This window comes from Pneumocystis carinii (genome assembly GCF_001477545.1).
Source record: "Pneumocystis carinii B80 chromosome Unknown supercont1.9, whole genome shotgun sequence".
Classification (NCBI taxonomy): Eukaryota; Fungi; Ascomycota; class Pneumocystomycetes; order Pneumocystales; family Pneumocystaceae; genus Pneumocystis; species Pneumocystis carinii.
In genome coordinates, this window is record NW_017264721.1 from 1 (window position 1) to 15,059 (window position 15,059).

General features: G+C 26.7%; 6 protein-coding genes across 6 annotated transcripts; 2 read left to right on the plus strand and 4 right to left on the minus strand.

Moving 5' to 3' along the window:
* Window positions 1-188: 188 nt before the first annotated feature.
* On the minus strand, window positions 189-1,356 carry T552_02052 (hypothetical protein). Its single transcript, XM_018370608.1, has 2 exons — window positions 1,240-1,356; window positions 189-1,198 (listed from the first exon to the last, which is right to left on the minus strand). Exons 1-2 carry the CDS (start codon window positions 1,307-1,309, stop codon window positions 249-251), a joined length of 1,020 nt encoding a protein of 339 aa, XP_018225492.1. The 5' UTR covers window positions 1,310-1,356; the 3' UTR covers window positions 189-248.
* A 388-nt stretch (window positions 1,357-1,744) lies between these two features.
* Window positions 1,745-3,175, plus strand: T552_02053 (hypothetical protein). Its single transcript, XM_018370609.1, has one exon. It carries the CDS (start codon window positions 1,790-1,792, stop codon window positions 3,134-3,136), a length of 1,347 nt encoding a protein of 448 aa, XP_018225493.1. The 5' UTR covers window positions 1,745-1,789; the 3' UTR covers window positions 3,137-3,175.
* A 463-nt stretch (window positions 3,176-3,638) lies between these two features.
* T552_02054 (hypothetical protein) lies at window positions 3,639-6,287 on the minus strand. The gene is made up of 13 exons (XM_018370610.1): window positions 6,112-6,287; window positions 5,981-6,058; window positions 5,870-5,934; window positions 5,748-5,819; window positions 5,521-5,705; window positions 5,258-5,474; window positions 4,936-5,211; window positions 4,604-4,894; window positions 4,460-4,561; window positions 4,251-4,413; window positions 3,945-4,204; window positions 3,766-3,905; window positions 3,639-3,718 (listed from the first exon to the last, which is right to left on the minus strand). Exons 1-13 carry the CDS (start codon window positions 6,242-6,244, stop codon window positions 3,685-3,687), a joined length of 2,016 nt encoding a protein of 671 aa, XP_018225494.1. The 5' UTR covers window positions 6,245-6,287; the 3' UTR covers window positions 3,639-3,684.
* Window positions 6,288-6,750: 463 nt separating this feature from the next.
* On the minus strand, window positions 6,751-8,681 carry T552_02055 (hypothetical protein). The gene is made up of 3 exons (XM_018370611.1): window positions 8,204-8,681; window positions 7,238-8,161; window positions 6,751-7,189 (listed from the first exon to the last, which is right to left on the minus strand). Exons 1-3 carry the CDS (start codon window positions 8,633-8,635, stop codon window positions 6,797-6,799), a joined length of 1,749 nt encoding a protein of 582 aa, XP_018225495.1. The 5' UTR covers window positions 8,636-8,681; the 3' UTR covers window positions 6,751-6,796.
* A 934-nt stretch (window positions 8,682-9,615) lies between these two features.
* Window positions 9,616-11,659, plus strand: T552_02056 (hypothetical protein). Its single transcript, XM_018370612.1, has 7 exons — window positions 9,616-9,814; window positions 9,858-9,926; window positions 9,973-10,408; window positions 10,453-10,569; window positions 10,622-10,702; window positions 10,744-10,930; window positions 10,980-11,659. Exons 1-7 carry the CDS (start codon window positions 9,662-9,664, stop codon window positions 11,611-11,613), a joined length of 1,677 nt encoding a protein of 558 aa, XP_018225496.1. The 5' UTR covers window positions 9,616-9,661; the 3' UTR covers window positions 11,614-11,659.
* A 205-nt stretch (window positions 11,660-11,864) lies between these two features.
* T552_02057 (ribonucleoside-diphosphate reductase large chain) lies at window positions 11,865-14,876 on the minus strand. Its single transcript, XM_018370613.1, has 10 exons — window positions 14,812-14,876; window positions 14,735-14,766; window positions 14,533-14,691; window positions 13,593-14,486; window positions 13,134-13,545; window positions 12,542-13,089; window positions 12,413-12,503; window positions 12,282-12,370; window positions 11,963-12,241; window positions 11,865-11,922 (listed from the first exon to the last, which is right to left on the minus strand). Exons 1-10 carry the CDS (start codon window positions 14,828-14,830, stop codon window positions 11,911-11,913), a joined length of 2,535 nt encoding a protein of 844 aa, XP_018225497.1. The 5' UTR covers window positions 14,831-14,876; the 3' UTR covers window positions 11,865-11,910.
* Between the last annotated feature and the right edge of the window lie 183 nt (window positions 14,877-15,059).

Sequence of the window (15,059 nt, forward strand, 5' to 3'; positions counted from 1 at the left end):
TCAATTATACATCATACAGAAACAGAAAAACAATATGCGGTTGCCAGAATGAACATCAGGCAAAGGAGAAATACGCATGGTGAGCAGTAACTTTATCACACCGTAGCAATAAAGATTAACGGGCGATCTAAGGCTAAATTCAATCCTATTATACCTTATATACTAGTAATAGAGTTTCGAAATTAGTTAAATTCAGTAAATTATTTTCAATAAAAATTATTTTTACATAAAATTAAATTTCTCTATATCTAAATAACTATCCATATTCCTGAAATTATTCCTAGAATTATGCAAACAAGCTCTATTTTTTGTAATTTTTCCACTCTAATTCCATGATTTTTCTTCCCCAGCGTGGCTTTATTTTTATCGTCATGAGTGTGGTTATGATCATGATCATGACTATGATTGTGATTATGACTGTGAGTTTCTGAAGACTTTTCTACTTTATTTTCTGGTTTTGAAGGTTTTTGTGTTTCATTTGATCGTTTTACAGGTTTTTCTGCATTATCTGAATGTTTTGAAGAGCCATCTGCCTTTTCTGATACATCCGGTGCCTTTTCATATTCCCTTTTTTCCAACTCAAATGAGGATGTTGAAGGTAGCCCATAGTCATAAGCTTTAGTAGCAATACCACATGTGTGTGATGCAGCATTTACAGAACAACCACATGACGCTGTTATTATAATAGTTGTAACACATTGAAATCCTGTAGCTGGAACATTACAATCACTTGTGGGTGTTGGAACATCACTATCAGACGATTCATCTGGATTAGCAGGAAACTGAGTAGCCGTAGTTTCAGGAAACTGAGTAGCCGTAGTTTCAGGAACTGTTTCTGAACACCTTGTATAATGAGGTTTTTGTCTGCAGCATTTTGTCCTAAAAGCTACAGCTGTATGAGTATAATATGAAACTTTTGTTTCGTATATAATTTCATTAACTATAAGCGTGTGGACATTTTGAAAGTCAGAAGGTGCAGATTCATCTGATGCCTTCTCCTGTGATGGTTCTTGACGAGCAACAAGATGCGTTTCCTCTAAATCTTGACCTTCCGGTACATCTCTCCTAAATTCCCTGGGGACATTATTATCATCAAAAGGTATATTTCTAGATTCAAAAGAGTTATATGAAGATGCAATACCAGAATTTAATCCGTCTACATCACTTGAAAAAGATTCTGAAACATCTTCCGCATAATCTATATATTAAAAAATATATATAAAAAAAAAAAAAAGATACCCAAATCCCCCACTTTTCTTGAGAGGACACGTATTACCCCCAAAAAAATCACAAATATTGGTATTTTCATTGACAATATTAAGTGAAAAACAAATCCGCTACTTTAGTAAAACAAGTTTTTATAGGAAAAAAAAAACTTGAACGAAAAGCTAATATCACGCTATTAAAAAAAAAATAGTATATATGATATTATCTAATGATAAATAAATAATAATAATAATGATAATAATAATAATAACTTAGTATATTAATATATTTATATCTTTATATATATATTTATTTATGTAAATTTTAAAATGACTATTTTTAAAATTATTAGAAATTTTTTAAAAAATACATAATGATATTTAATATCATTTTTTATGTTTTTAATATGCTAATGTTAGTTGATATTTAGTCTTTTATAAATAATTTTACTTTTTTATTGATTTGAAAAGATTAAATCTATATAATATTATATATAGGGTTAATAAAAAAGGATAAATTTAAAACCTTATATTATAAGATCTAAGATATTTCTAAAATTGAATGTTTTGAAAAATTTTAAAGAATGACGCAGGAAGCGAATAGTGAAAAGACGAATTATCCAGAATTTCCAGTAAAAGACAAATTTTATGGCGAAAAAAATCCTTTTGAGGATGAATCGGAGGGGGTTAAGTATAGAACTATGTCATGGATGCATACAGGGGTATTGATGACAGCCGAAACAATTTCCCTTGGTGTTTTATCACTTCCATCTATGTATGCAACTCTTGGAATTAACCTTGGTCTTTTTTTTGTTATATTACTTGGTATTGTGGCAACATATACGGGCTATGTTCTTGGTCAATTTAAAGCGAGATATCCTTTTGTTTATAATATGTCCGATGTTGCATATATAATGTGTGGACCTATAGGACGTAAATTCATTGGGGTTTGCCAAATTGTTTTTTTAATTTCGGCTATGGGATCTCATGTTCTTACTGGTGGGATTGTATTTAATACGATTACTAATCATGCTACTTGCACTATTATTTTTACTTTTCTGACAGCAATTATATGTATGCTTTTTAGTCTTCCTCGTACTTTTAAATTTGTTTCTTATTACTCTATTGCATCATTTGCAAGTATTATGATCTCAGTATATCTTATTATATTTGCTGTTTCTATTGGGAAACGTCCTGCTGATATCACTTTCGGAATTCCAAAAGATACTACTTTTTTTAGGGCCTTTAGTAGTATTACAAATATTATATTTGCATATGGTGGTCATGTTATTTTCTTCAGTTTAATATCGGAAATGAAGAATCCATCAGATTATGTAAAATCATTATTTATGCTTCAAGTATGTGATATATTTGTTTATCTATCTGTTGTCATTATATATATTTATGTTGGTGACAAAGAATTTAAGAGACTAAGTTATGTTACAGCGTTAAGTGCAGCTTCTCCTCTTATTAGGAAAATCGCATATGGTATTTCTATTCCTACTGTTATTATTTCTGGATCTATTAGTGGACATGTTTCAGCAAAATATATCATGGTTTATATTAGTAAATGGTGTAAAGATTTGTTATACATGAGAAACTATAAATTTACTCTTATTTGGCTTTCTGTCTGTTCTACTGTTTGGCTAATATCATGGTTTATTGCGGAAATTGTTCCTATTTATAATGATCTTCTTGGTCTCATCGGAAGTTTATTTATATCTTGGTTTACTTATGGCACAGGAGGTATATTTTGGCTTTATCTTGAAAAAGGAAGATATTTTGTTTCTAAGAAAAGTACATTTTTGTTCGTCGTAAACACATTGATAGTCGTCTTAAGCTTTTTTACCATGTGTATGGGTGTATATTCTAATGCTGTCGCTATTCATAACAATCGTGTAATAAAAGGTGTTTTTTCATGTGTCGAGTAAATTTTTATTTTTTTGTTTATCTATATATCTATCTGTCTGTTTTTATAGATAAATAGATAGGCTGTTTTGTTTTTTTATTTATATTTATCTATATTTTATTTCTTGAAATTTATATTTATGAATATGTAAATAGCTTTATTATAATATTTCTGGTTTATGGCATTTTTCAAGTATTTCGATATCTAGATGTTTATAAATTTTGATATATCATTGTTATTAAATATTTTATTTTAAAATATATTTAACATTTAACTTGAGCAAATATTTTGATAAACTGATATATTTATATCTAAAAAAAATACTTTTAAAATATATGATACAAATAATGTATTTCTAGTTAAAATCAAAATATAAACCTAAATCTTTTATCTTAAATAAATTATCTGATAAGAAAAAAGGTTATTGAAATTTCTATTTTAAATGATGTATAAATATAAAATAAAAACTGAATTAATAATTAATGTTTGTTCTATAGAGTAATTAGATTGTCTATAAATCGTAGTAAGACATATAATTAATAAATCAAAAAAATTCTTTTAAATTATTTTTTAGTTTTGATGCTCTAATGTATAATAATGAGGACTAAATAATATTATCAAAATAATGTTCAAAGATTTAGATAGACTTACGCTAATTCAAGTAACCATTCTCTTTTAATAGTAGTAATGTCACGCATAAATATTTTTTTTTTCGTTTCTAAAACTTCATTGAATATAACCCAATCAGTTTTACGATTAAACATTATTGAACTAGGATGAACATAAAGGATCTAAACATTAGAAATAATTATAAATTAGGCTTCTATTACCGAATTCCCCTTTACAAGACGAAATGATCCATCTGCCTGCATTTTAGCTGCATGAGAAAAATAACCACTAACTAAGCATTTCCGAATATTGTCGGTGCCATTTTTAGGATCAGCGGACTCAATTGGAATTTTAAATCGTTCTAAATATCTGCGAAGTTGAGCTCTTATGCTTACTGCCCTTGATAAAGCTTTAAAATTGAGAAAATGTTCATAACACCATTTAGAAGATTTTTCTCCTTTCGTAGTAAATGCCTGAAATACTAAAATGAAATAAATAACATTATTTAAACATATGTAGTTTTTTACTGTTCATTAAAGTGATATGATCTCCTTCCTCTACTGAAAACTTTTTTCTAGCTGCTTCAAAAGATTTTTTATTTTCTTGAGGCAAAAAAACATTCTGAACAGATATCATAGCAGCAATTGTAAGAATTTGTTCTCCACATGAAAATTTGTTTGACATTAATAGCTAAATAATTAATTTATATAAGTTATTTTCAAATGCCAAAAAATACCATTTTAGCCATTTTTGGATTAATAGGAAATTCTGCCATTCTCATCCCTAAAGGATTAGTCAATTTTCCGTATTCATCTAATGAATCTAGAGCAAATAAAAGCTACTTATAGTCAAATTAAATTCTGAAATCATATTGTTAAACCTCCAACGATTGGATCACCATTTCTGAAGGAGGATTAGTTATATACTCAAATCTTGCAATATTATCAATTCCAAGAGCTTTCAATTGCAAAATTAATCCTGTTAAATCACTTCTTTGAATTTCAGGAATATTTGTTTCTTTCAAAGCATGAAAACTTGAATTATCATATAATCTAAAACATTTCCCCGGTCGTGTTCTTCCAGCACGTCCAGCACGCTGCAATGCAGATGTTTTGCTAATAGGTGTAATTATAAGGGATTCAAAATTTGTATGTGTGTTAAATACTCGTAACTAAAATAGATTAAAATTTACTTTATATAAGAAATGTATACTTTAACAAATCCTGAATCTATAACATAAACAATTCCATCTATGGTAACACCTGTTTCCGAAATATTGGTACTAACAATTACTTTTCGTGTACCTTGAGGAGCAGAGGCAAATATTTCTATTTGTCTCTCATTTGATAAGCCAGAATATAAAGGAAGTGCTAATATTCTTGGGTCATTATTCGAAAGTAAATGATTAGATTGTTCAATTATTTTAGAAATACAAATATCAATTTCTTCTTTTCCTGTAAGAAAAACAAGAATATCTCCTTCTTTTTCCTATATCGACTAGTTATTATTTAAGAAAAGATATTAGCAATAATACCTTTGAATTAATTTCAAAAATTGTCTCTACAGATTTTTCAATGTAATTAGAAGTAGGTTCTGATAAATATAAAATATCCACAGGATACATTCTTCCTTCTATAGAAATAATTTTAGCTGTGTCATCATTTTCTTTATTAAAATAAGACAGCAGTTCATCTGCATTTAATGTAGCGCTTGATATAATTATTTTCAATGTATTTCTCTTTTTTTGAATTCTTTAAAATAATGAGATCATTATTGTATAGTTAAAAATTAGATTACTTTTTTAATATGCCTAATAAAATATCGGTATAAAGGGATCTTTCATGAACTTCGTCTAACATTATTACACTGTAATGAGAAAGTAGTGGATCAATTAATGTTTCTCTAACAAGCATGCCATCGGTCATGTATTTAATTTTTGTTTTTTCTGAAGTAACATCTTCAAAGCGAATTGAATATCCAACCTATATTATTAAACATAATCCTATTTATATATTTAAATAAACTTCATCTCCTAATGGACATCCAACTTCTTCTGCAACTCTTATTGCAACAGTTGCTGCTGAAATCCTTCTAGGCTGATCATATTTTTAATATAGAAAAATAAATCTATGTAAATGTTTTCTACCTGAGTACATGCAATTATGTTTCCATTATCACCCCATCCTGCTTCTTTTAAATATTGGGGAAGCTCTATAATTTGATAAATAAATACAAATATCTATATTATAAATGTTACGTGTAGTTTTCCCTGATCCTGTTTCCCCAACAATTATTGTAACTGGAGTTTTTTCAATTAAATAAAGTAATGCATTTTCTAAATGTTTTATTGGTTCTAAAAATTTAAATATTAAAATGATTTATTTATACTATGTTGATATATAGGAAGAAGTTCACGTTGTCGTTTAATTGATAAAGATGTAAGTTTATTTATTATAGGGATATTCCCTTCATCAATCTCATTTTCTGAAGCTTTATCTAATGTTGATCCTCCAAATGCCATTAAAAATTATTTTTATTCGTTTAAAATCTTAAACGAATATTATTTAATTAAAATTTATAAATTTTTAAGTATTTTCGCTTTTTCTGTATTTATAGAAGATAAAACTAATATGATTAAAAATAAATTATAAAATATACCTTAATTCCGTAAATTAGAATTAAAATTTACTTTCGAAATTATATAATACTATATTTGTAAATACTGTTATGTTAATTTTACTATATCTTATAAGACTTAATCATTTTTATATTAAATATTTGAATGATTAAGTTTAAAATAATTAAAATTGATAATTGTATGATTACGGTTATCAATACTTAATATGATATTTTAAACAATCATAAAACCAATTTTTTATATTGCCAAAAATCATAATTTTTAAGATTTATTTTTAATATAATTATTTAAATAATATAATTTACAAAAAATATTTTCCTATGAATTAAATTATATGTGATTTTCAATATTTATTTTGAAATAGTTATGTCCTGAAATTTAAATAATTCCTATAGTCATTTTAATAATATATTTATACTCATTCTATATATTTAATTATAATTTTAATTCAAATGATTTTTTAATTTCTTTAGAGTTCTTTGAATGTTTTATAACACTTTTTTTTTCATTATTTCCTTGTACAATTTTAACATCACTTTTTTTAAATGTTTTAATGATTTCTTTGGTTAGCTTGTCGGGTTTGTTCAATAATTTATGTTTTTCCTTAGATCTAAGATATTTCCGATATCTGTTTTTTTCTTCCTTGCTCATTTCATTTTTTGCGATTATTATACCAGATCTTCTTGGAATTTCATCTTTAACTTTTTCTGATCCAGTAACATATATTTCATGGGGCGCTAGCATATTTTGTGTAGCAAATGACGAAGGTTGAGCTTCTTCCATAGTAATTGTTGAAACGTTGGAAACAACATTAAATGTAGGTTTTGCCTAAATCTCATAAGAAATGAATATTTAATGTAATTCAAGTATAGTTACAAGTTTTGGCTTATGGTATATACTACTTAATGAATTAAGCTTGTTCATTGCTTTTTTAAAAAGTTCTTCGATTTCATTATGTTCTTTAATTAGTTTTTCATCTTTCTTTCCTATATAATTAGGGTCTGTTTTTTTATTATATTCGTCTTCATAAATCTCTGCTAAACTTTTTTCATTTTTTTCATCATTAATTTCAAATAATTTGCTAGGATGAAATGTTTTCTTCTTTTTAGAATATATTTTTTGAACATCATTAAAATTAGAATCGATAATTCTTTTTTTAATCATTTCTTCAAGATCCAAGATATCTTGTTTAGTTATCGCTGGTTCTGGTTTTGTTTCCCTTTCAAATTCTATATCTTCTTCAAGCAATGAATTTATAAATCTATCTTTAGCCTTTACTTCTCCCATTAACATCCAATCCTTTTTCGATACATTTTCCATTTCAAGCTTTTTTATCTCTTCAGACAATATTTTCTGAGTTTTCATATATTCTGATTTATTAGACATTTCATGTTCTTTAATTTCCTCATTACTATCTGCAAATAAATCTTGCTGTACTTTAGATATGATATTTTCATGATTTTCATTTATATTGGCATCTTCTTTTAAATTGCTAGCATCATGCTTCTTATTTTTTGTTGATTTTTGTATATTAGATGATTCTTCATCACTCTTTTTTCCTATTGAAGGAAGAAAAAAATCCGCATATTTAATTTCATTAGTATTTTCAAATTCTTTATCTAAATATTCACCGCTTATTTCACTGTCACTTAAATTAGAAAGATAATACATATCGTCATCTTCTTCATCAGAAAGGTTATCTATTTTTTCCAATTTTTTTATTTCATTATTAAAATTGTTAGTAGAATCGGGCGAATTATTTAGTTCAAGTACTTTCTCTTTAGGAATACTTTTATCTTCCTAAATATTTTAAGATCACTCATTGATAGTAATAATTTTTACTTCTGAAATATATTCGTCATTAATTGGTAGTATGTTACTTTTATTTGTAACAATATCCATAGAATTTCCCTTATATTTCCCTTCATTAAGCTCTTTAGGACTATCTACATCCCTTTCAACTGTATCTAATTCTCTTTTTGTTTTATATTTTAATTTTTTTTTGAGGTTTACTTGATTTTTTAAAATATTTTTTAATTCTTCAACCAACTTATCAATTAATCCATTCGTAATAAGTCTGACTTCTTCAAATACTTGATTTCCATCCAATCCATTAAGGTATAATTCATCAAAAACGCTATTTTGTTTGGTTACAGGATCAAGTAATTTTTTTACTTGAAAAAGAATACTAGAATGAAGTTTATTTGATGGTTTTAAAAACTTCTTTGGATCATGTAATAAAACATTAAGTTGTGTATATATTCCATGTTCCATTATATTTTGTTATTTTTTATTAGAATTATGTTTTTAATGTTTTTTTATAAAAAAAATCGAATTTTAATGAATTTTGAATTTAAATGAAATTTCATTAAAAAAATCTTTATAATTATTGCTAAAAATTTAATTAACCTTGAAATCTTATTAATATTAAATTAATTCTATATATTTATATAAATTTTAAAATTACAATACGTTTTATTAAAAATATAGATATGATGTTTTATCTAAATTACGTTAAAAATTTATATATATTATTTAATTTAGAAAAATGAATATATTAATGAAATAATGTTTATAATATCAATTATTATTATGCTCTTTTTTAAATAATATCTGTATATCTGTCTTTGAAATTATATACCTATATACTGTTTTAGATTTTTAATTAAATCTTTTTAGAAATTTAATTTTATTAAAGATTATTTTTTTATAATTGTTTACAATATATTAAAAAAATGTTCTATAATAATATACTAGATATCTTATTTATATTTTTCAAAAAAAATATCTTGATTGTAATAATTGCAATAATTAAAAAATAAAATATGTTATTTAAAAAAGTAGATATTTAAAGATAATTTAGATAATATGTTTAAATTTTTATTAAGGAAAATACATTTCTTAAATTTATTTTATATAGATATTAAATTATTATTATATTTATAATTTTTATATTAATAAAATATTTTTTTATTTTTAAAAAAATATTGATATTAATTAAATTGATATAAAGTTTATAAAATATATATTTTGTTATTATTTTATAATTAATTTTCTAAAAATATAGATGATTTAAATCCAAAATTATATAATTTTTTTCATTAATGATTTATTTGTAATTTTTTTTAAAAATATTACGATTTCATATTTTTAAAATATCTTTATAACTGTTTATTCGAATGTATTTGCAATCCTTTATACATTTTAAAAGTACTTTAAACAGTATTTAAATTTAGGAGAAATATTATAATATTTTCTATCAACATTTTTATATATTTTTAAAGTGATTTTTTGTATTTAATGAGTTTTAGAAATCTTAAAAAGCTTGAAAAGCTTCAGGATAGCTCTTCATCTTGTCTTATTGATGAAGATTTGGACAATGAAATAGTTTTGGATCATGATGATAATGATTTAAATCAGTCATCTTCAAATAATTATAATCGTTTTTCTATAGTAAAGTATTAAAATTTATTAAAGGCTTTCTTATAAATACAAGCTTGATACCAATGTTGAAATCGATCAGGATGCAGCATCAGAAGGTGACAATAAAAATGTTGAATATAATGTATGTGTTTTAATAATATTATTAAATAAAAAGAGTAATTTGTTAGAATGGAAATAATATGCATTTTAAAAAAAGTATAATCAAAAAAAAAAAGAATAAATCGAAAAATATTAACAAAGAATTATCTGAAATTGATGATAATTGCACTTTTTTGGTATTTCATGAAATTGAAAATATTAATAAGATTTCTGATAACCATAATTCATTATCAAAATCAATAACAGAGAATCATGAAAATAAACTTCAACAGAAACAACTGAATCTTTTAAGTATAAATCTGCATTTTTTAGACTCAAATATGGAAATGAAAACTCTTTTTGGAAAAAAGGCTATAGATAATGATTCTAAAAAAAAATCAAGAAAACATAGAGCTAGTTTTGAAACTAGTAAATTTAGTAAATCACCTCTAATGCGTTTTAAAGAGTCATGGTCACCATTACTTAATAGTGGTATATCGATGGATGTCGTTAATTATATTGATGGTTATTTTAAATTTTGATTTTTTTATCTAACCTTGATCTTATAGGTATTGGATATTTCAAGTTTACATTTTCAAGAACATATCAGGATATTCAGCAGCAATTTTTGAGTGCCGTTCATACTTTTGATCCAAATAATCTTTTAATATTATTACAATATAACCGTTGCTTTTATAATCCACTATATTTAATATTTTTAAAGCTAATCTATTATAGCATATCATGTTGATACATTGCTTCAAGTGTCAGAAATTTTAAAACAGGAGGGAAATCATCAAGATTCTATAGACTTGATTGGTTAAATATTTAATTTTTAATTAGTAGCCTAATTATTATAGAACGTGCATTATATTCTCTTGGGCGTGGATTTCATCCAGCATTTAATATATCTACAGGTCGTGTTCGTCTTCCTTTTAACTATTCTGAAAACCGTTCTATGTATCTTGCATTATATCGACATATTCATAATTTAGAAAAAAAAGGTTGCTGGAGGACTGCTTTTGAATTTAATAAACTTCTACTTAGGCACTTTTTTGTTTTTTTTTCATTTATTATTTTTTATTGATTAATATAGTTTAAGTCCTTTAGAAGATAAAGACTGTTACGGCGCTCTTTTGACTATAGATTTTTTTGCTTTAATGTCAAAGGAATATGATTATATTATTGAATTATCAGAATGGCATGATCAGGAATATTTAAAGAGGCTTCCTTCTTTTGCATTTTCGCTTGCACTAGCTCTCTTTCACAAAGAAAATATAGATGATTTGCATATTAACTCTAAAGAAAAAATTGCTATTGCTGCTTGCACATTTCCCTGGGTTATTAAGTCACTCTTTTTGTTATTAGAACTAGATATTCCTAATGGTTATGGATCAATTGATCCACCCACAGATCTTGATGCGCTTTATATGGATATTTATTTATCCCGAGCAAAAGATATTTGGAATACTCCTAAGCATTTAAGTTTTTTACGCTCTGTATTTCTAAAACCTCCTTTAGTTGATGAAAACATTAAGGACCTTGATTATTCAATTCCTGCAGGTGTCTTGAGATATGTTTTACTTTCAGGAAATAGAAATTTTATTCAATATTTGCCTCCGTCAATTACATCTCAACCAATTATGGAATATGATATTTTTCCTCCTGATAATTTTGTACCATTTATAGACTCGTCTACATTTGATTCAGAAAATAGTTTAACTACTTAGAACAATTAAATATCTATTTAAAATCTTATTGAAATTTTCAAAATCAGAAGAATATATATTTCTGGAACTGTAGAATTGAGTATTGAGGAAGATATTTTTATAATAAGAATTAATATTTAAATGAGAATTCATAAAGGAACAACTTTATTGAATATTTCTTCAGGAATTAAATGTAGGATATTAAAATTCCAAAGCGGAAAAATTTAATATATCTAATATACAGCTTTTTTCAATTTGTATTACTTGTATTGGGTTTTATAATTCGATAAAAACAAAATGCTAGCATTTTATTAGAAATTATGCAGAACACTTTAAAGATTAATAAAGGAAAAAATAGTTTAAATACTACCATCTCACAAGATTCTGGGTTTTGAATAGAGCAAGAAATCATCTTTTCACTATATATGTCATTTTCGGATTCTTCATATTGTTTCATTTTTATATTTTCCTTATTTAGTTTATCTATTTTTTTTTTATTTTGATCACTAGATATTATATCTTCAGAGCAAATTTCCTTTTCTAATGATTCAGCTAAAGAATTTACATTAGTCGTATGTTTCAAAGTAGATGGTAGCTTTTTAGAAGTTGTCTCTTCAACTTCCTCAAGAGCCTTACGATCCACAGTGAACTATATTTTTAAGCAAAACTTTAAAAAAAGTAACAATTACCTGAATTGGTGCACTCGCTGCTTGTGTTCGAAGATAGTACATCCCTGTCTTTAAACCTTTTCTCCATCCCCAAAAATGCATACCAGTAACTTTCAAAAGTTAGCAAAAAACTTAATAATACAAAAATATACTTTTTCCAAAAGATGGATCACGAATATGGATGTTTAAACTCTGACTTTGATCGATAAATGCACCACGATCAGCTGCATAATCAATAATAGTCTAACATATTAGTATAATTTTTTTGCAATATAAAATACCTTTTGAGGTAGCTCCCAAACAGTTTTATATAATGCTTTAATATCTGATGGAATATTGGGTATACTTTGAATGGAACCATTATTTGCGATAATTCTATTTCTCATATTATCATTCCATAGCCCTAAATCAACCAAATCTTTAAGCAACCATGGATTTACCACTTGAAATTCTCCTGCAAGAACTCGTCTAGAATATATATTACTAGTATAAGGTTCAAAGCATTCATTAAATCCAAGAATTTGAGAGGTACTTGCAGTAGGCATTGGTGCTACAAGAAGAGAATTTCGAAGACCATGCTGTGCAATATTGGATTTTAATTTTTCCCAATCCCATAAGTCTGTAGGAGTTACATTCCACATATCATATTGTAAAATACCCTGAGATGCAGGGGATCCTTCGTATGTTTCATACGGGCCTTCTTCTTGTGCCATTTCACACGATGCTTCCAAAGCAGCATGGTATATTGTTTCAAATATCTTAATATTGAGCTCTTTTGCTTGAGGTGAATCAAATGGCATTCTAAGAGCCAAGAATGCATCCGCAAGTCCTATCTTTTTTAATAGAAAAACAATTTATAATTTCTTCTCAAACCTTGAACACCAATGCCTATAGGACGGTGTCTTTTGTTCGATCGCCTAGCCTCTTCAACAGGATAATAATTAACATCAATAATTTTGTTTAAATTTCTTGCAACAACCTTTGTAACATCATGCAATTTTTGAAAATCATAGGTATTTTTATCAACAAAAGTTGGCAATGCAACACTTGCAATATTGCAAACCGCCACTTCATCAGGTGAAGAATACTCAACAATTTCCGTGCATAAGTTGGAACATTTAATTGTTCCGAGATTTTTTTGGTTTGATTTACGGTTACAAGCATCTTTGTAAAGCATAAAAGGATTACCCGTTTCTACCTGAGATTCTAAGATCGCATACCACAATTTTTGCGCTTTGACAACTCGAGTTGCCCGTTTTTCCTGTTCATATTTTTCATATAATGCCTTTTTTTAAACATCAGTATGATACATATAAAGTAATAAAAAGATACATCAAATTCCTCTCCATAAACATCATCCAGACCAGGTGCCTCATTAGGGCAAAATAGACTCCAATCTTGATTGGCTTCTACACGTTTCATAAACAAGTCAGGTATCCATAACCCATAAAAAAGATCTCTCGCACGAACTTCTTCTTTACCATGATTCTTACGAAGATCCAAAAAGCCAAATATATCCGCATGCCAGGGCTCTATATAAATAGCAAATGCACCTGGGCGTTTGTTTCCCCCTTGATCAACATATCGTGCTGTATTATTAAATACCCTAAGCATAGGAATAATACCGTTAGATGTACCATTGGTTCCGGAAATATAGCTTCCCGTAGCACGAATACAATGAACATTCAATCCAATTCCACCCGCTGTTTTACTAATCATAGCACATGTTTTAAGCGTATCATAAATTCCTTCAATGGAATCCTCCTTCATCGTCACTAAAAAACAAGATGAAAGTTGGGGATTCGGCGTCCCTGCATTAAACAATGTAGGTGATGCATGTGTCATATATTTCGCCGACATAAGATTATACGTTTCAATCGCTTTTTCTACATCATCTCCATGAATACCAACCGCAACACGCATTATCATATGTTGAGGTCTTTCTGCCACTTTCCCATTAATACGAAGAAGATAACTTCGTTCTAATGTTTTAAATCCAAAGTAATTATATGTAAAATCTCGATCATAAATAATTGCACTATCTAACTCATTTGCATGTTTCATCACCGTTTCATATGTCTTTAAAGAAATCATAGGAGACGGTTTATTATTTTTCGGATTAACATAATGATATAAGTCCGAAATAACATGAGAAAATGTTTTCTTCGTTTGTTTATGAAGATTAGATACTGCAATACGCGCCGCTAAAATAGCATAATCCGGATGCTACTTTTCTTTTAAAAAATTCCCTTTTCTCATTCAATAAAAATACCTTTGTCGTCATATATGCTGCTGTTTCTGCTGCTAAATTATCCAGTTCTATTGTTGTTACTCCTTGATACACTCCAGAAATAACTTTCATAGTAATAGATGCCGCATCTACATGTTCCATATCTAATCCATAACATAATCTAGAAACTCTTGCTGTTATCTGTTCTTCTATTAACTTATATCTTATATTTTCAAAAATATACTTTATCAAAAGCAACCCGTTCTTTACGTCCATCTAAAATAATATTAAATATCTTCCATATAAATGCGCTTTTTTTACCTCTTTTATAAACAAACATCTCTCTGTTTCTTATAAAATTCCTATTAATTCTATAGAAAATGGATAAACTGCTATTTAATATTAAATTTCGCGTATTTTCGTGTTTAACCTGGATTATATGCGGTCACGTGGCACTGCTAAATTTATTTATATAAACGATGTCTGCTATCAACAAGAATATATTTTAAATCCGGAATACCAGCATATAATTGCTATTAATTTGGGGATTATGTTTTTATAAGAGGTTA

Excerpts from the sequence above, each read along its gene's own strand:
- T552_02056 (XM_018370612.1), top strand. The coding sequence starts at position 9,662 with ATGAGTTTTAGAAATCTTAAAAAGCTTGAAAAGCTTCAGGATAGCTCT. Across the intron at positions 9,927-9,972 it reads ATAAAAATGTTGAATATAAT|AATGGAAATAATATGCATTT; the intron begins GTATGTGTTTTA and ends GTAATTTGTTAG. Across the intron at positions 10,931-10,979 it reads TTTAATAAACTTCTACTTAG|TTTAAGTCCTTTAGAAGATA; the intron begins GCACTTTTTTGT and ends TGATTAATATAG.
- T552_02057 (XM_018370613.1), bottom strand. Across the intron at positions 14,692-14,734 it reads AACGGGTTGCTTTTGATAAA|ATAACAGCAAGAGTTTCTAG; the intron begins GTATATTTTTGA and ends ATAGAAGAACAG. Across the intron at positions 12,504-12,541 it reads TTTGGGAGCTACCTCAAAAG|ACTATTATTGATTATGCAGC; the intron begins GTATTTTATATT and ends CTAATATGTTAG.
- T552_02052 (XM_018370608.1), bottom strand. The coding sequence starts at position 1,309 with ATGAAAATACCAATATTTGTGATTTTTTTGGGGGTAATACGTGTCCTC. Across the intron at positions 1,199-1,239 it reads AAGAAAAGTGGGGGATTTGG|ATTATGCGGAAGATGTTTCA; the intron begins GTATCTTTTTTT and ends TTTAATATATAG.
- T552_02055 (XM_018370611.1), bottom strand. The coding sequence starts at position 8,635 with ATGGAACATGGAATATATACACAACTTAATGTTTTATTACATGATCCA. Across the intron at positions 8,162-8,203 it reads ATGACGAATATATTTCAGAA|GAAGATAAAAGTATTCCTAA; the intron begins GTAAAAATTATT and ends TAAAATATTTAG. Across the intron at positions 7,190-7,237 it reads TATACCATAAGCCAAAACTT|GCAAAACCTACATTTAATGT; the intron begins GTAACTATACTT and ends TATGAGATTTAG.
- T552_02054 (XM_018370610.1), bottom strand. The coding sequence starts at position 6,244 with ATGGCATTTGGAGGATCAACATTAGATAAAGCTTCAGAAAATGAGATT. Across the intron at positions 5,475-5,520 it reads TTATTAGGCATATTAAAAAA|AATTCAAAAAAAGAGAAATA; the intron begins GTAATCTAATTT and ends ATTATTTTAAAG. Across the intron at positions 4,414-4,459 it reads ATCCAAAAATGGCTAAAATG|CTATTAATGTCAAACAAATT; the intron begins GTATTTTTTGGC and ends TTAATTATTTAG.
- T552_02053 (XM_018370609.1), top strand. The coding sequence starts at position 1,790 with ATGACGCAGGAAGCGAATAGTGAAAAGACGAATTATCCAGAATTTCCA.